Source organism: Anticarsia gemmatalis, chromosome 24 (genome assembly GCF_050436995.1).
Source record: "Anticarsia gemmatalis isolate Benzon Research Colony breed Stoneville strain chromosome 24, ilAntGemm2 primary, whole genome shotgun sequence".
Classification (NCBI taxonomy): domain Eukaryota; kingdom Metazoa; phylum Arthropoda; class Insecta; order Lepidoptera; family Erebidae; genus Anticarsia; species Anticarsia gemmatalis.
This window is the reverse complement of record NC_134768.1, coordinates 5,587,801-5,601,526: the sequence shown is the minus strand read 5'-3', so window position 1 is coordinate 5,601,526 and position 13,726 is coordinate 5,587,801. Positions and strand designations below refer to the sequence as shown.

Here is a 13,726-nt window from a genome sequence, read left to right as displayed (position 1 = left end):
CACACATGAAGTGATTGTATACAGTGGAATAAATTATTATTTAAGTACAGTTTATCATTTTAGAATAAGAATATATTGCATAAGTTATGCTAATTCTGTGAAGTGCGACGTGAAAGTTTAATACGTGATTCAGAGGTTTTGGTGCTTAATTTTTAATCGATTATACAAAAGCAGTAGGTACAATATTTGCGTTTTGATGTGCAAAATTGTTTTTCGCAATTTCGTTTCGCTGTCAGTATTGACATTGACATATTGATAAATCGACAAAAAATTGCGGATCGCCTGCAGTGTAAATAATCAAAACAAAAAATTGTTCATTTCTAGAAATAATTTATTATTTTTGTATCAATTTATTGTAGGTAGGTCAATGTTATAATTTATGAACTTTCATCAGCTTTAGGTTCCACTAAGTTATGCCAGTCGGTCGAAAACGTTGGAATTTACATGGTAAGTAGTTAAATGAGTCAGATTTTTTATCGCAATTATGTGGCCCATATTTTTAATTTCGCTCATAAGTTGTTATTATAATTTGTAGTTTTATGGCTATTGTTACCAATCTATAGATTCTATTTTTATGGATTGGTTTTAGGGCTTCTTTCCTGATCTAAGGTTGCATAAAATCAAGGTTGATAGAAATGTCCAAAGTTTAGCAGGTGCTTTAAAATTAAATGCTGTTATGAATATTATGCTTTTTGCTCTTATTAATATGTTGTTTTAGTACACCATTAACTATAATTCTCTTTTTCCATAAATTATTTCCAAATTTAATTAACAAACTTTCAGACAGCTGTGAGACTACATTTTTATTAATATCTATAATATTCAATCATAAGAGTGGAGTTAAAAAATATGTTCGGTTCTTAAACTGTAAATAACAGTATGTTCAGCCTAAATAGTTTTTTAAAAAATAATAACATTATAGTGTGGAAGTATGTGTTCTTATGGGAATTCTATGTAACAAAATACTGCCTTTGCGCTTACACATGCTTTATGTCATAGTAAATTAGTATACTTTCTAAGGTGTATCTTGCTTCAGATGGACCTCAAGGCTCCCTGAGACGTCTGCGCAATCAGTTGGCTGAGGATGGCTGTGCTGAATCACAGGTTGTCCTTGCTAAACAACTCTTGGAAGAAAAATGTGGTAAGTCAGCTTATTTTAAATACATGCTGTCGTATGCCTCTGGTATATGCTCTGGTCATACCTATTTGGTTACATTCACAAAACAAAATATGGAAAATATATATGTTAGAGGACAGGCATTACACCATCTCTGTATCTACAACCTTAAGTACCTTAATATGAGAGATAAGGGGTTCTTAACAGAGTAACTAAAAGGACTACTTTCTGTCTCAACTCAGGTATCAAACCCTAGACCTCTGTGTGCATATACTACTGCAACATTAGACTTAGATTTTAAACTACCTTTATACTTCATAACCCCTGTTCAGTCAATTTTGTACAGGAAATTAATACTTAAATGTATGTAGAATACAATATAACAGAGAATAATGAAGGCACACAATACAGACATTGTTTGTTTTTGAATTTGCTTTTACAAAGTAAACACAGGTGTGGTCTCATTACATTTAATAAATATGTATTACTTATTTTAGTAATATTCTACTTCCTACTAATATTATAATAGCGAAAATATAGGAAATACCACTTCTCGATGCACCTACAGATAAAACGCCATGTCACCACGTTTTTGACAGAAGATACAATATCCAACTCAAAGAGGAATCTAAAGATGACTCTGGCATCAACGAAGTTAGGATATACACTGACGGATCCAAAACCGCATTTGGTACAGGAGCCGGCGTCTTCTCGAACGATCTAAATATCAAAATATCAGCCACCCTAGACAAACTAAATACAATCTTCCAAGCAGAATGTATAGGAATCACTAAGGCAGCACAAGCAGTCGCAGCCAGAGATGTCAGAGACTTTAAAATAAAAATTGTCTCGGACAGTGCATCCATGCTACAAGCCTTACAAAATAACGTTATAACATCTGCCCTTGTTCTGGAATGCCATAATGCGCTCCAGGCTATTGCACGTACGAACACAGTTACCCTGCAATGGATCAAAGGGCACAGCAATTCAATGGGAAACGATGCAGCTGATGAACTAGCTAAAAGGGGATCAAATGGAACAGTACTTGGACCGGAACCACTACTGCCTATCCCCCAAGCACAAATTAAATCTTGGCTGAACAGAAACACCGAAGCGAAACACCTAAAAGAATGGAACAACAGCAAAGGTTGCAGGCAAACTAAGGCTGCAGTTCCGGTGGCACCTAAGAATCTTGCCCGCAACCTTATCAGTCTAAAAAGGGACAAAATACGCAAGGTAATAGGAATCCTAACCGGCCATTGTCCCCTAAACAAACATCTATGTACAATAGGTGTGACGGACAGCCCTCTGTGCAGAGGATGCATGGAGGCAGAGGAAACACCACAACATGTACTCGTGGAATGCAACAGCGTGGCGGACCAACGAGCGCGAACAAAAATATTGACAACAACACTCCAGGAAGCCTGCAGCAACTTGAAAAAGCTACTGAAGTTCTGGGAAGAACTAGGATGGCTGGAGTGAGGGTGAATCAACGCAACAATGAGAGAGGGTAGATACACGCACAAAGGCCCATTTAAGAGGCTAAGTGCGGAAAAAGCCCAGGAAACCTAACCTAACCTAACCTAATAGCGAAAATATTTGTTACTTGGATTTTGATGTAATTTGGTAAATAGATAGTTGATGATTTGGAATAACACATGGGATACTTTTTGTTCCGAAAAGTAATCTCACGCGGATGAAATCTCGGCCAGAATTTAAGTAATTAATTGAATACAGTGCAGTAGCTATGCTAGCAGTGTAGTACCTCCTCTGTTTAGAAACTGCTTCTTTATTCATGCGAATAAAGGTACAGTAGGTACTTCAAAGAATATAAAGACTCCTTATTGTTTCTTTTATTCCTATTATAGTGCTAACTGTCGTGCTGTATTATTCAAAATAAAAATCTATACTAATATTATAAAGCTGAAGAGTTTGTTTGTTTGATTGTTTGTTTGTTTGTTTGTTTGTTTGTTTGTTTGTTTGAACGGTCCGATTTGAAACATTCTTTCAGTGTTAGATAGACCATTTATCGAGGAAGGCTATAGGCTATATAACATCACGCTACGGTCATTAGGAGCGGAGTAGCAACGAAAAATGTTACAAAAACGGGGAAAATTTTGACCCATTCTCTTAAGTGACGCAAGCGAAGTTGCGCGGGTCAGCTAGTAAGTAACATATATATACAGCATATAAAAATATAATTGTGATTTTCAGAGCTAGAAGCTGACAAAATATCGAACTTCAAACAGGCACTGGAATGGTTGATATGTGCTACTGAACAAGCTCACCCTGAAGCCAGAAGGATGTTGCGAAGGTAACAACTTTTGCCTAATTAATTTCATCGCGTACTTTTTATTTTGACAGGCACTTAGCAGATGTTCCTACCAAAATCGAAAAAAAGAAACTAGTTTCTGTTTTTTTTCTTTATGGACACAACTGGAAATAAATTTAAATCTGAAAGCTAATGAATACTTTCTAGGTCATTTTTAATTTGTTCGTTCTACTTGAACAAATTAAACCTTTAACCTTAATCATCTGCAATCGATGAAAATAGCGAATATAATGAAAATCAAACTCAACATTTTATTTAAGATCTATGGGAAAAATTTGTTCATATAAATTTACACTCGGTACTGCGAGCCAGCTCTCTCTGAACTTTAGCTTGATTAGTAACTAAGGTATTATAGTATTAGTATAGCAACAACTTTTTACTCGTTTATTGAACGACATCGAAAGCGTCGTGGGAAACGGTATGTTTAAATGCGTTGATGCCGCGTTTTCTACCGCCAACAATTAGAAGGTATTGGTGAGCATATTTCTTATTCAATTCGATTTAATCAGATCCGAGCTAATATCAAATCGAGATCCTAAATTTGACCGTTGGTTTATATGGAAATGGTTTTATTTTATTTTATTTAATCGGTTCATTTAGTTATTTTCGTTTTAAACCAGTTTCATGCGTAAGTTTGGATTTAATATGTAAAATTTGACTCGTTTAGAGATTTGCACGAATTGAACTCGGTTGTATTCGAATTCGATTATGCTGGGACCAAGTACAAGGTTTTTAACTTAATAAGCCAATCAAACCTTTTTCTCTAAAAGATAAACTTTGTCAAGGAGGTTGACTTCATCAACAAAAAATCATAAATAACGCCACGAATGTCACAATGACAAAACAAAACGGCGAATAATCGTCAAACGAAACAATAGGATCAGCTCGGCGTTTCAGAGAACGGCAATAGTATCACATTCTCGATAATGATATGAGGTAACAAAACCATTGTTATGAATTACTGACATACCGCTACGGAAAAAATGGTGCGCATCTTTGACCCACAGTTTGTAGGTACACTCTCTGTGCAACAGTTCATGCGTTTTAACGCTTATGTGTAATAGTATTGTGTAATAAATGAATGGAAACAACGATTATGCGGTTTGGAAGATAAAATGGGATAGAGTACGCGATGAATTGCGTCGGTCTGCGTAAGAGTTTTATAAGTGTACTTCGGGGTTCTTTACTAACGCAGTTTACCTAGTCACATATCTTTAATTTGGTTTTGTTTGTTTCCAGGAAATAGTTATAAATCTCTTTAATACTAGTTATAAGCGTTATACAAATTTAAAGGTAACAATGGGCTAGCAATCGCGCGTTGTTTCAAAATCTATAGGGTTGCATTTTATGTTGACGCAAGCGTGATGATTTTTGTCAATATATTCTATTGGTGTTGGTGACGCGGTTGGTCGTGTTAGATACGGGACAAGGTGCCGGATACCAGGACAATTTTCCTGGAACACAAAATCTTCTCCTGGAAGTCGTATTCGCTATTTTAATAAAATGATTTATGTACATATATGAATGACCAACTTTGAGTTTAGCCGACTGTTAGGATGTAAAGCGACCTTAAGTCATAACAGTCGTCTAAAAAGCTGTTTTTTGTCAGGTGTATACGCAGCGGCGTGATCGACGAGGACAGTGCAGCCATAGTCCGTGCCAAGTCGTGTCTTGCCGCCAGCCGGCAGGAGACGGTCGCCAGGAAAGCTGCCCGAGATCTGTTTGCTAGGTGAGTCGTACAAAATATTGATACTTATTATATTGTAATGCAACGGGTCTTAAGCGCGGTTTAAAATAAAGTGTACTATTTTTTTAACCTTTTACTGTCCCACTGCTGGGCAAGGGTCTCCTCCCGAACGAGGAAGGGTTAGGCCTTGAGTCCACCATGCTGGCCAAGTGCAAGTTGGGGACGTTGTATGCTATTTTTATACCAGATGCGATATTTCGACCGATCTTGGTTACAAAAGGCCACCTGTGGTTGGAAGTTGAACGTCTCATTTTTAAAAGCGTTTTACGTAGTTTGCATGTTTGTAATGGTCCAAGTATAATCATTTCCATGAAGGTTTCTCTCATTTCCATTAAAACGGTTCTAAATTGTGTAAAAACATATGTGTATATATTATTATTATGTACAGTTTATCAAACGGCGAACAATACATAACCACCGCGCAACTGGAGAGACGTATCCGAGAGATATGCAACACCACACTGCGTAAGGAACCCGACGATAGCGATTCACCGGACGATGATTCTCCAGGTAAATTTATTATTTAATAGTAAAGTACTAACTATTGTACCCAAAACACAGACTTACAAACAATCATGACTGTCATACTCAAGGCTGAAGACAGTGTTGATTGAAATTCACCGCAGTTATAATGTTCCCTCATTTAAGAATACAAGTTCTGCTCAGTTGGGAATCAGTTACCTGTATGAGTTGTCCAAATAATATTAGGTCGGGGAAAAAGTCTTTTCGCTTTATATTATTTATGAACTTGTAATAAAATCTCTTTGGCTTCAAGAATCACAAATGAGTATATGGTTCATTAGGTTTCTTTCAGTGAGCTACCCATATATCGAGCTTTTTTGTATAGAGAAAAGATTTTATTACAAGTTCATACATACATAATGCGAAAAACTTTTTCCCCGACCTAATATATTAATTTATATTGATGAACCTAGGTCTAGGAAAAATATATTATGTATTGTTATCAGAGGAAGCGCGGGCCCTGGACGACGGGCAGGCGTTAGAACCTTCACACTTGCAAGCCGGGGACCAAATACATAGTAATGGCACTATACGAACAGCCAATACACCTGATGAAGGTAAACTGCAACAAAAAATACTTAAATCTTCCAAAAAACGAACTATGAACAAACCAAGATGAAGATGACGCACTTTTATGGATACTCGAGTATTTTTATAAATACTCGTCAATCTTTTTTCTAGCTTTTGTGGTGTCTCGCAGGGCAAAAGCCTACCCTTTTTCTTTGTTGTGTGTTCTCCTTCCACACTGGTACTTCGAAGGTTCAAACACCGTTATTATAATTCCAGGCTTGGATTTAATATAAAAAAATATTCAGTCCAATGAACGAAAAGTTAGGTAATAGATAAAAAAGCTCGAATGAAAACGTAGCAAAAAGTTAAATACTTAAGCGTTTGTTACGCAATTGAAATATTGTCTTTCCATTTGCAGAATGTCCAGAACGGTGTGGTCCCAGCGAAGACATCAGAAACCTAACAGTAGACAATTTAGTGTCAGCGGCCGTCGACTACTGTCAGGGAGAGCTCCCTTTAGTCAGCTACGAACTCACGCTCACAGACCCTAGTGTTAAGGCCCTAGACCATGTTCCCTTACTCCACCAGGCCTTCATACACCCCATAGTTTTCATACAAGTTCTATACCTCAAACTGTTATACTACTTCGGTACATTCACTTTCAGACTATCCAATGTCGAACTCTCGATTCTACTAATAGCTTACTTGTCAGTCAGTGCAGACAGTCTCTATCATCTAGTGCCATTAGCTATGTACTACGCTAGCTTCGTAGCAATGGTCATATGCACCTTCAAAATGTTACACGCGAAAAGACAGTTCATAGACTTCAGAAAATGGTCCGGTTTGTTCTTGAGATATAGTGACGGGAATCTACAACCGGACGAGTCCGAAAACCTGTTCGTTAGGAACAATTTAGGTCCATTTATCCAATTTTTTCTTGCACTATTCATAAATTTGTTTTTATATCCATTTATAGCGACCCAATGGGTACCGTTCTCAGAATTCTGCGTGCTATCACTGTTTTTGATGTTTTTAACATTATTCTCTTTTGCTACGAACGGGAGTATATATCCTGATTTCCTTGCTCTCTTGTCGTTCGGTATAAATGTACTAGCAAAATACCCTTATGAAAAAGACACGGTTGTGCATCAAGGTTGGAGATTCTTAGACTTGCACGTATCGAATTATCCGTCTTATATACTAGGGAATAGTATTGAATTTTGTTTGAACGCTCGTGTGTTTTTTTCTTTGTTGATTCCTGTTATTTTGGCGTTGATGGCTAGGCGAAGTAGTTGGCAGGGTGTGTTTAAGTGTGCGTTGCCTCATTGCGTGACATTAAGTTGGTTGCAGATGTTCATAACATGTTCACATGGTTGTACAACATATGGTCTTATTAGAGGTACTTTGGCGCTAGTGTGTTCGTTCCTTTTCTTGCCTTTGATAGGCGTTGTGACGGTAACTTTGCCTATATTCGCCTTTCTTCAATACATTACGATGTCGAGGGTGTTTTACACAGTGTCTGTTGTGATCGGCTTCGGGCTTAGTTTGGGAGTGACCTGTCTATTGGCCAAGTCTGAGAATACTAAGAAGTTTGTTACACCGTTTCAAGTAAGTTGATTATTTATTATGTCTTGTATTAATATTCACTTTTGCAATTCGATGCTATCTTTTTAATATCAGAACTTCTAATATATGTATCTAAAAATTCAATTTAATTATGTATCATCCCAAGATTCAGAGTTAAATTCACGTGTCGGGCAAACCGAGACTAGCGGCCCGCCATGGTTTCGTCCAGGTTACACAGGGGTTACCTTAACGAATATACACTTCCTCGGAAATCGCTCTATCTATACGTGAAACCGGTAGATTTTGAGTTTATTGCGAACAGACACAGACAGTGGGCTACTTTATTTTATAACATGTGCAGAATATCCTATTTGTAAGTTCACAGCACTCTAGAACACTTGTCAAATTATTTATTGAAAATATAATTTACTTACAGCTCGCAGTCGGCCTGATAACCCTACTATACTTCGGCAACCAATTCGTCACGAACTTGCAAGATGACGGCTTACCGTCCGGCTTGATTGAACTCATAGGCGAAGACAAATCAAGCATAAAGAACCTACTCAAGAACGAATTCATTACTGACTACGACGACAACACATACCACATCAATTGGGACGACTATTACAATCAATGCAACTCCCCTGCATGGTCGGATTATAATACAGCGGCGACGCAAATCAAATGCTCGATACTCGACGGTGCCAACGTAAATTGGGAGGGTTATATAACCGATGTACGCTTAAAGAGTATTCGAAATAGGTGGAGTGATTTTGCCGCGTGGTTGCCAAACTTCCTTCAAGAATACTTCAGGTGCTATTATGGTGAAGAATATTCGACTTTATGTAGAGGGGAGGAGAGCTTACAGTCGGTTAAAGAGTGCGAGTTTGTTAGAAGCGTTGCGAGGCAAAGCGGGAAGAGCTGTCATTTGAACAATTTGAATGAGTGAGTATGGTATATTTTCTTACCTAATTATTTCTTGAAGAATTAATACAGTATTATTTACAGTGCTCACGTGCTTCGGATAGCACGTTAAAAGTTATTCCTTTTTGACATTTCAAGTTAGTGATCATCAAACCAAGTCAAATGTCTTCTAGTGGCTTCAAATACAATTAAAATTAAATGTTATCACCTTTTAATAATTAATTAGAGAACTTGATGCACTTAAGTAATTTTATCCAAATACGTTTCATATTTTTATCGAACGCAATTTTTTGCGAGCATGTGTACATACGTGCAAGCACATTTGCGTTTCTAATAGATATATCAGCTAATAACTTATTTTTCTTTGTTTTCAGATACTCATACGAAGTAAGACTCATGATGGAAGCGAGCGGTGGTCTTCTAAAACGTCACGCGGAAATATCAATAGTTTTCGACCATTACTTTAGTAATTTCACACGTTTGTTACGCGCTGACGACAAAATACGCTTCAAAGGCATCTTGTCTAACGAAAATGTACCTTATAACATTGGTACTAAAGACCTGAATGTAAAAGGATATGAAATTAATTGCCTAGAATGCAAGGAAGCGAGAGGTACAATAAGATCAAAGGCCCCTTCTGTCTCCAAATTTTCGGAACTGTGCAAAACTTTAGTAAACGATTGTGTTGTTTCAACAAAATATATTTTAAATTTCCTGTTGAATCCAGTGGTTGTTTTTAAATAAATGATTTTATGTCTGTTTCAATGATCTTTAAGTTTGTAGTTAGTAGTATTTTGATGAATAATGTTGAATGTTTTGTTCCGTTTGTAACTACACAACATGGGGACATGCAATGGCTTAACACGAGCTCTGGGTACCCGAAAATTTCGCATATTTCGAGTATTACGTGTCTTCTCTTTCGTTTAGAGTGGAATGTTTTTTTGATAAATGCCTTTAGCCAGTGGCCTAGTGCACTCGTTATGCCGTTACATACACTTAATAACACAGGCTTGAAACGTAATACAGTCTATACACCAAAATCATCGACCGTCTAAGATTTTCTACAAGTCGCTGACATGATTCATTTCAATAAAGAGTCGCCAATATAATGTAAATTCTCTCTCGTTAGTGTGTATTGACAGGTCATCGATTTGGCTGTGTAGATTCTATACGTTCCATAATTATTGCTGGATATAATTCACTCGTACGGTTGTTTATGTCTGTGCTGAACACGCCTATTGTTTGTAGTTAAAAACGGAGTTATACCCATATCATATCGACATAAATGATATCAGTCGTATTCAAATTTTATCTTCTGACTACCGACCCGTGTTATGAGGCGTAATTTATCATTAGCTAGCATAAAATGTTAGGTATACTGTGTGCTAAAATCTTTGTTCAATTCAAATCTTTGTGAAAGCAGAGAAAACCGCGAATCCACCAAAGACATTGCTTCCATTGACGCAGAGTGGAGATTTCATGCACTGTGGTTGGTCAATTTGCAGTCAGCTCCGCTACAGTGGGTGAAAATACGTATTTCGCTCGCTGGTAGTACCTTGGTACCCCGTACGATAGTCGAACGTTCGCTGTGTAACATGTTACATTACGCTCGTAACATCGGTCGCTAACATTACTTTCGAAGAGCAACATAGCAATTTAAATCTTACCTACTATAAAATAAAGTTTAAATTAGTTTTAAATATAGATTCGGATTTTTGGAAACAACTGTACGTCTTAATCAAATTTGAAGCTTATTTAGTTAGAGGTAAGATTTAAAATGCATTGTTATTGTTCTTTAGTTGTTTGATCTTTTATCTCGGAACGCGGGTATTCAATTTGCCATGAAATTAAACTTATTTAGAATAATCATATTATTAAAGAAATTATGTTCGAATAAAGTAAAAGAAATGTATTTTCGAAATCATGTTTTTGTTCATAAAATTATTCGTATATCTTATTTTTCTGTAGGTATTAACTATCCAGTGCTATTATAGAGTAAAAGATTTTAAAGGGACATTGGACTTATGAAATAATTGGATAAAATATGAAATATTTTGTGACGTATCGTAAAAAATATATTCTACTGTAAAATTTTAAAAGTTAAGGCTGGTTTTACTACTGTGCTACGGGAGTGGAGGGTACCTAAATGAATTACGACCATGAATCACATCGAATCTAAAAAATAACACAGTGTAAGCTACAAATAATTTTAGGTGTGTTCTTCACATTTTGGTAACTCCTATGACACTAGACCTATATCATTGCGAGAGTCGTTTAAACAAAATTTACTGAAAACAGCTAGCTTACTCCCGACAGAATCGGATTCGAATTCGATTGAATCAGGTTCGAGCTAATGTCAAATCGTGTTTTTAGATTCCAAAACTAGCGCGTGATCAAACGCTAGTTTAAAATTTAAGCAGTTTATATTAAACAATCTGATTAACTTTCACTTCTGTTTCACTTAAATCTGCGTTTGATCCTACGCTGGTTTGAAATTTAAGCGTCCGCTTCGACATTAGCCTGAATCGCATTCAATCATTTCGATGATGTCGGGAGTAGGCCCAGTCTTCTTATCGTACGTGTTAGGGCTAAAAGAGATTCCTATGTGAAGATACATACGTACGTTTTGCCTAAAAAAAGTATTTCAACCGAGACAGTAGTAAAACTAGCCCAAAAAATAATCAAATCTTATTGTTAACGTGTAATGCTAGATAGATTTTAGTAATTTTACTCTATATATTAATTTTTATGCATTTAAAATGTCAATGACTGTCGACTGATTGTATGGAAGGAACAAGTATTATTTTAACTTGGATTTGTAAAGATATAAATGTGTAGTTAGGCGTAGATTTTGAAGGTGTGTTGTGTGACAATAGAGCCTATATTTGAAATGTCAGTGTTGTTAATAAAAAATAATGGAATATTTTTGGTTTGTTTCATTTTTGTCTTTGAAAAATCACTGCTTTAGATAGACGAGTACATCTCTTGCGGCTGAAATTAGAATTTTAGGTACACCGCTACCTATACTTGGGTTCGAATTCTGCACAGTGCGATGAATCAAAGGCTATCGATAAATATCGCTATAAAGATAATATAAAGATGAATATCGCTAAATAACTTTGTATTTACAAAATTAATCTAAAATGTATCTAATACTTGACCAGAAGAAGCTAAAATTGGTCCCAATCAACAAAGGGAGCGTTCTTAAAGTCATAAAACACCTGATCATCAGTTTCGAATTTTTTAATTCATAGCAGCAATCTTAGCCACGTTATAGACTGAATACGAAATGGCAACCTAAAAAAAAACATAATTACAGTTTCAAAATTATGAAGTCAAAATAAAATAGAATAAATTGAACAAGGTTCGTCAATTTCGTTTTAACCTCATTATCAATATTGCTAAATTATGTCTTGAGTACTAACGAATGTATTGAAATCAAATCTCTTAAAATCAAGAGTCTTTCAAAGTTAAACGATATTTTAGTTAGGCAACCTACTGTGATAATTATATTTCCTTACATCGCTTATTCTTATTAGTATCAAGCTGCGTCTACGCTAGGAGAGCCGAGCCCAAATTTCTTCTACAAAAATTTGTAGATCGTAAAAAACATTTGTTTCGTGTGGGAATTGAAACTACGACCTCCGGACACACGCGTGGTGATCCCTTTAACCACTGCGCCATGGAGGTGTTATGTTAAAAAATATATTTTACTAAAAAAGAAATGTAGAAATAAACTACGATCTGTGGTCTTCCGGGATTCCCAATTGTAATTATATGTATTATAGGGTCGATCCAACCGACCTAATTTGTTCCAAACGTGCTCCTAACCCCCAATTAGTTTAAAACACCAATAAACCAATGCTGTCAATATGTTAGTTTGCAATGAATGGTTAATTAGCAGAGCGGCACAGTTCGTACAACTGGCCGATAAACTAACATTAACACTGTGCTGTGTTGCTCGCTATTTTGTTAATTAACTACATAAAGCCGCGATTTAACTACAGTTTAATTACGTTTTATAGTTTGTTGTTTTTATAAAGATTGGTCTAGGTAGCTTACATTTTTGTAGCAGCCTCCGTAGCGCAGTGGTTAGGTGGTCGCCACTTCCATTGTTTCGCACGTTCATCGGGATCGCGGATTCATGAGGGACATTTATTTGTGCGATCCCCAAATAGTTGTTTTGGGTCTGTTTGTGCTTTGTTTGTATGTTTGTCAAAGTGTCCGCGACACAAGAGCAATTTTTAGTACGGGAGTTGCATTAATAAAAATGATTATCTTTAGTTGAATTTTGAGAGTCAGAATTTAGCTGAAGATAAGCTAATGTATCGACCGATAGCGTATAATATCGTCGGCCGCAAGTCAAGTCTAGAAGGTAACCTATTTTTAATTTAAAAGCTAAAATTTTGCAAATTAAAACAACATTGTAATGTCTCACTATGACCGCCGCTTTACCGCGAGCGGTGTCTGCCCATCGCTTGCCGTATTTACATCAGCCTGTTAGCTCACTACTACAAATTGTAGCGCACCGGTTAATGATAATAACTTATTGTATGCATTCCTTTGTGTTTCACAAAGTGTTCATATAAACATTATGAATATTTGGGGAAACATATTCCACAAAGGATATTACGAAATGTAGTGGAAATTTCACTCTGTCGTTTGTTGTGCCATTACTGAAATTAATGTGGTTTCTACGATTGCTTAGTACCTAAGTTGTGGTTCTAGGTGTTTAGAAAATTGTTGTTGAAACTCTGTTTGGTATGGAATAAACGGAGCAATTTTGTTCTGGACCGACTTTTTAAAAGCAGATTTTTCATATGTGCATCGATGCTTGATGACATTTAGGTGTAAGGGCTTGAGTCTGATAATAATCTTTTGTGGGATATGAACCTCTATCTAGCACCGCTTCTCCTTTAAACTCTTGCCAGAGCGTAGCTATAACCAACAAAAAATCTGAATTACATTAGCTCTTTAATAGCTACAGAAACCAGTGATCAGCTTAATA

General features: G+C 36.3%; 1 protein-coding gene across 2 annotated transcripts; it reads left to right on the top strand.

Annotated features, from left to right (window-relative positions):
- Nucleotides 1-232: 232 nt before the first annotated feature.
- wfs1 (wolframin ER transmembrane glycoprotein wfs1) lies at nt 233-11,641 on the top strand. Of its 2 annotated transcripts, XM_076130364.1 has the most exons (9): nt 233-447; nt 1,037-1,141; nt 3,332-3,431; nt 5,059-5,178; nt 5,585-5,706; nt 6,165-6,275; nt 6,647-7,836; nt 8,231-8,739; nt 9,093-11,641. In XM_076130364.1, the coding sequence occupies exons 1-9, from the start codon at nt 414-416 to the stop codon at nt 9,460-9,462; spliced, it is 2,661 nt and encodes an 886-aa protein (XP_075986479.1). In that variant the 5' UTR covers nt 233-413; the 3' UTR covers nt 9,463-11,641. The 2 variants fall into 2 exon arrangements, with proteins under 2 accessions (XP_075986479.1, XP_075986480.1); XM_076130365.1 differs by lacking the exons at nt 233-447; nt 1,037-1,141; nt 3,332-3,431 and adding an exon at nt 4,272-4,385.
- The last annotated feature ends 2,085 nt before the right edge of the window (nt 11,642-13,726 follow it).

Excerpts from the sequence above, each read along its gene's own strand:
- wfs1 (XM_076130364.1), top strand. The coding sequence starts at position 414 with ATGCCAGTCGGTCGAAAACGTTGGAATTTACATG. Across the intron at positions 6,276-6,646 it reads AGCCAATACACCTGATGAAG|AATGTCCAGAACGGTGTGGT; the intron begins GTAAACTGCAAC and ends TTCCATTTGCAG. Across the intron at positions 7,837-8,230 it reads AGTTTGTTACACCGTTTCAA|CTCGCAGTCGGCCTGATAAC; the intron begins GTAAGTTGATTA and ends ATTTACTTACAG.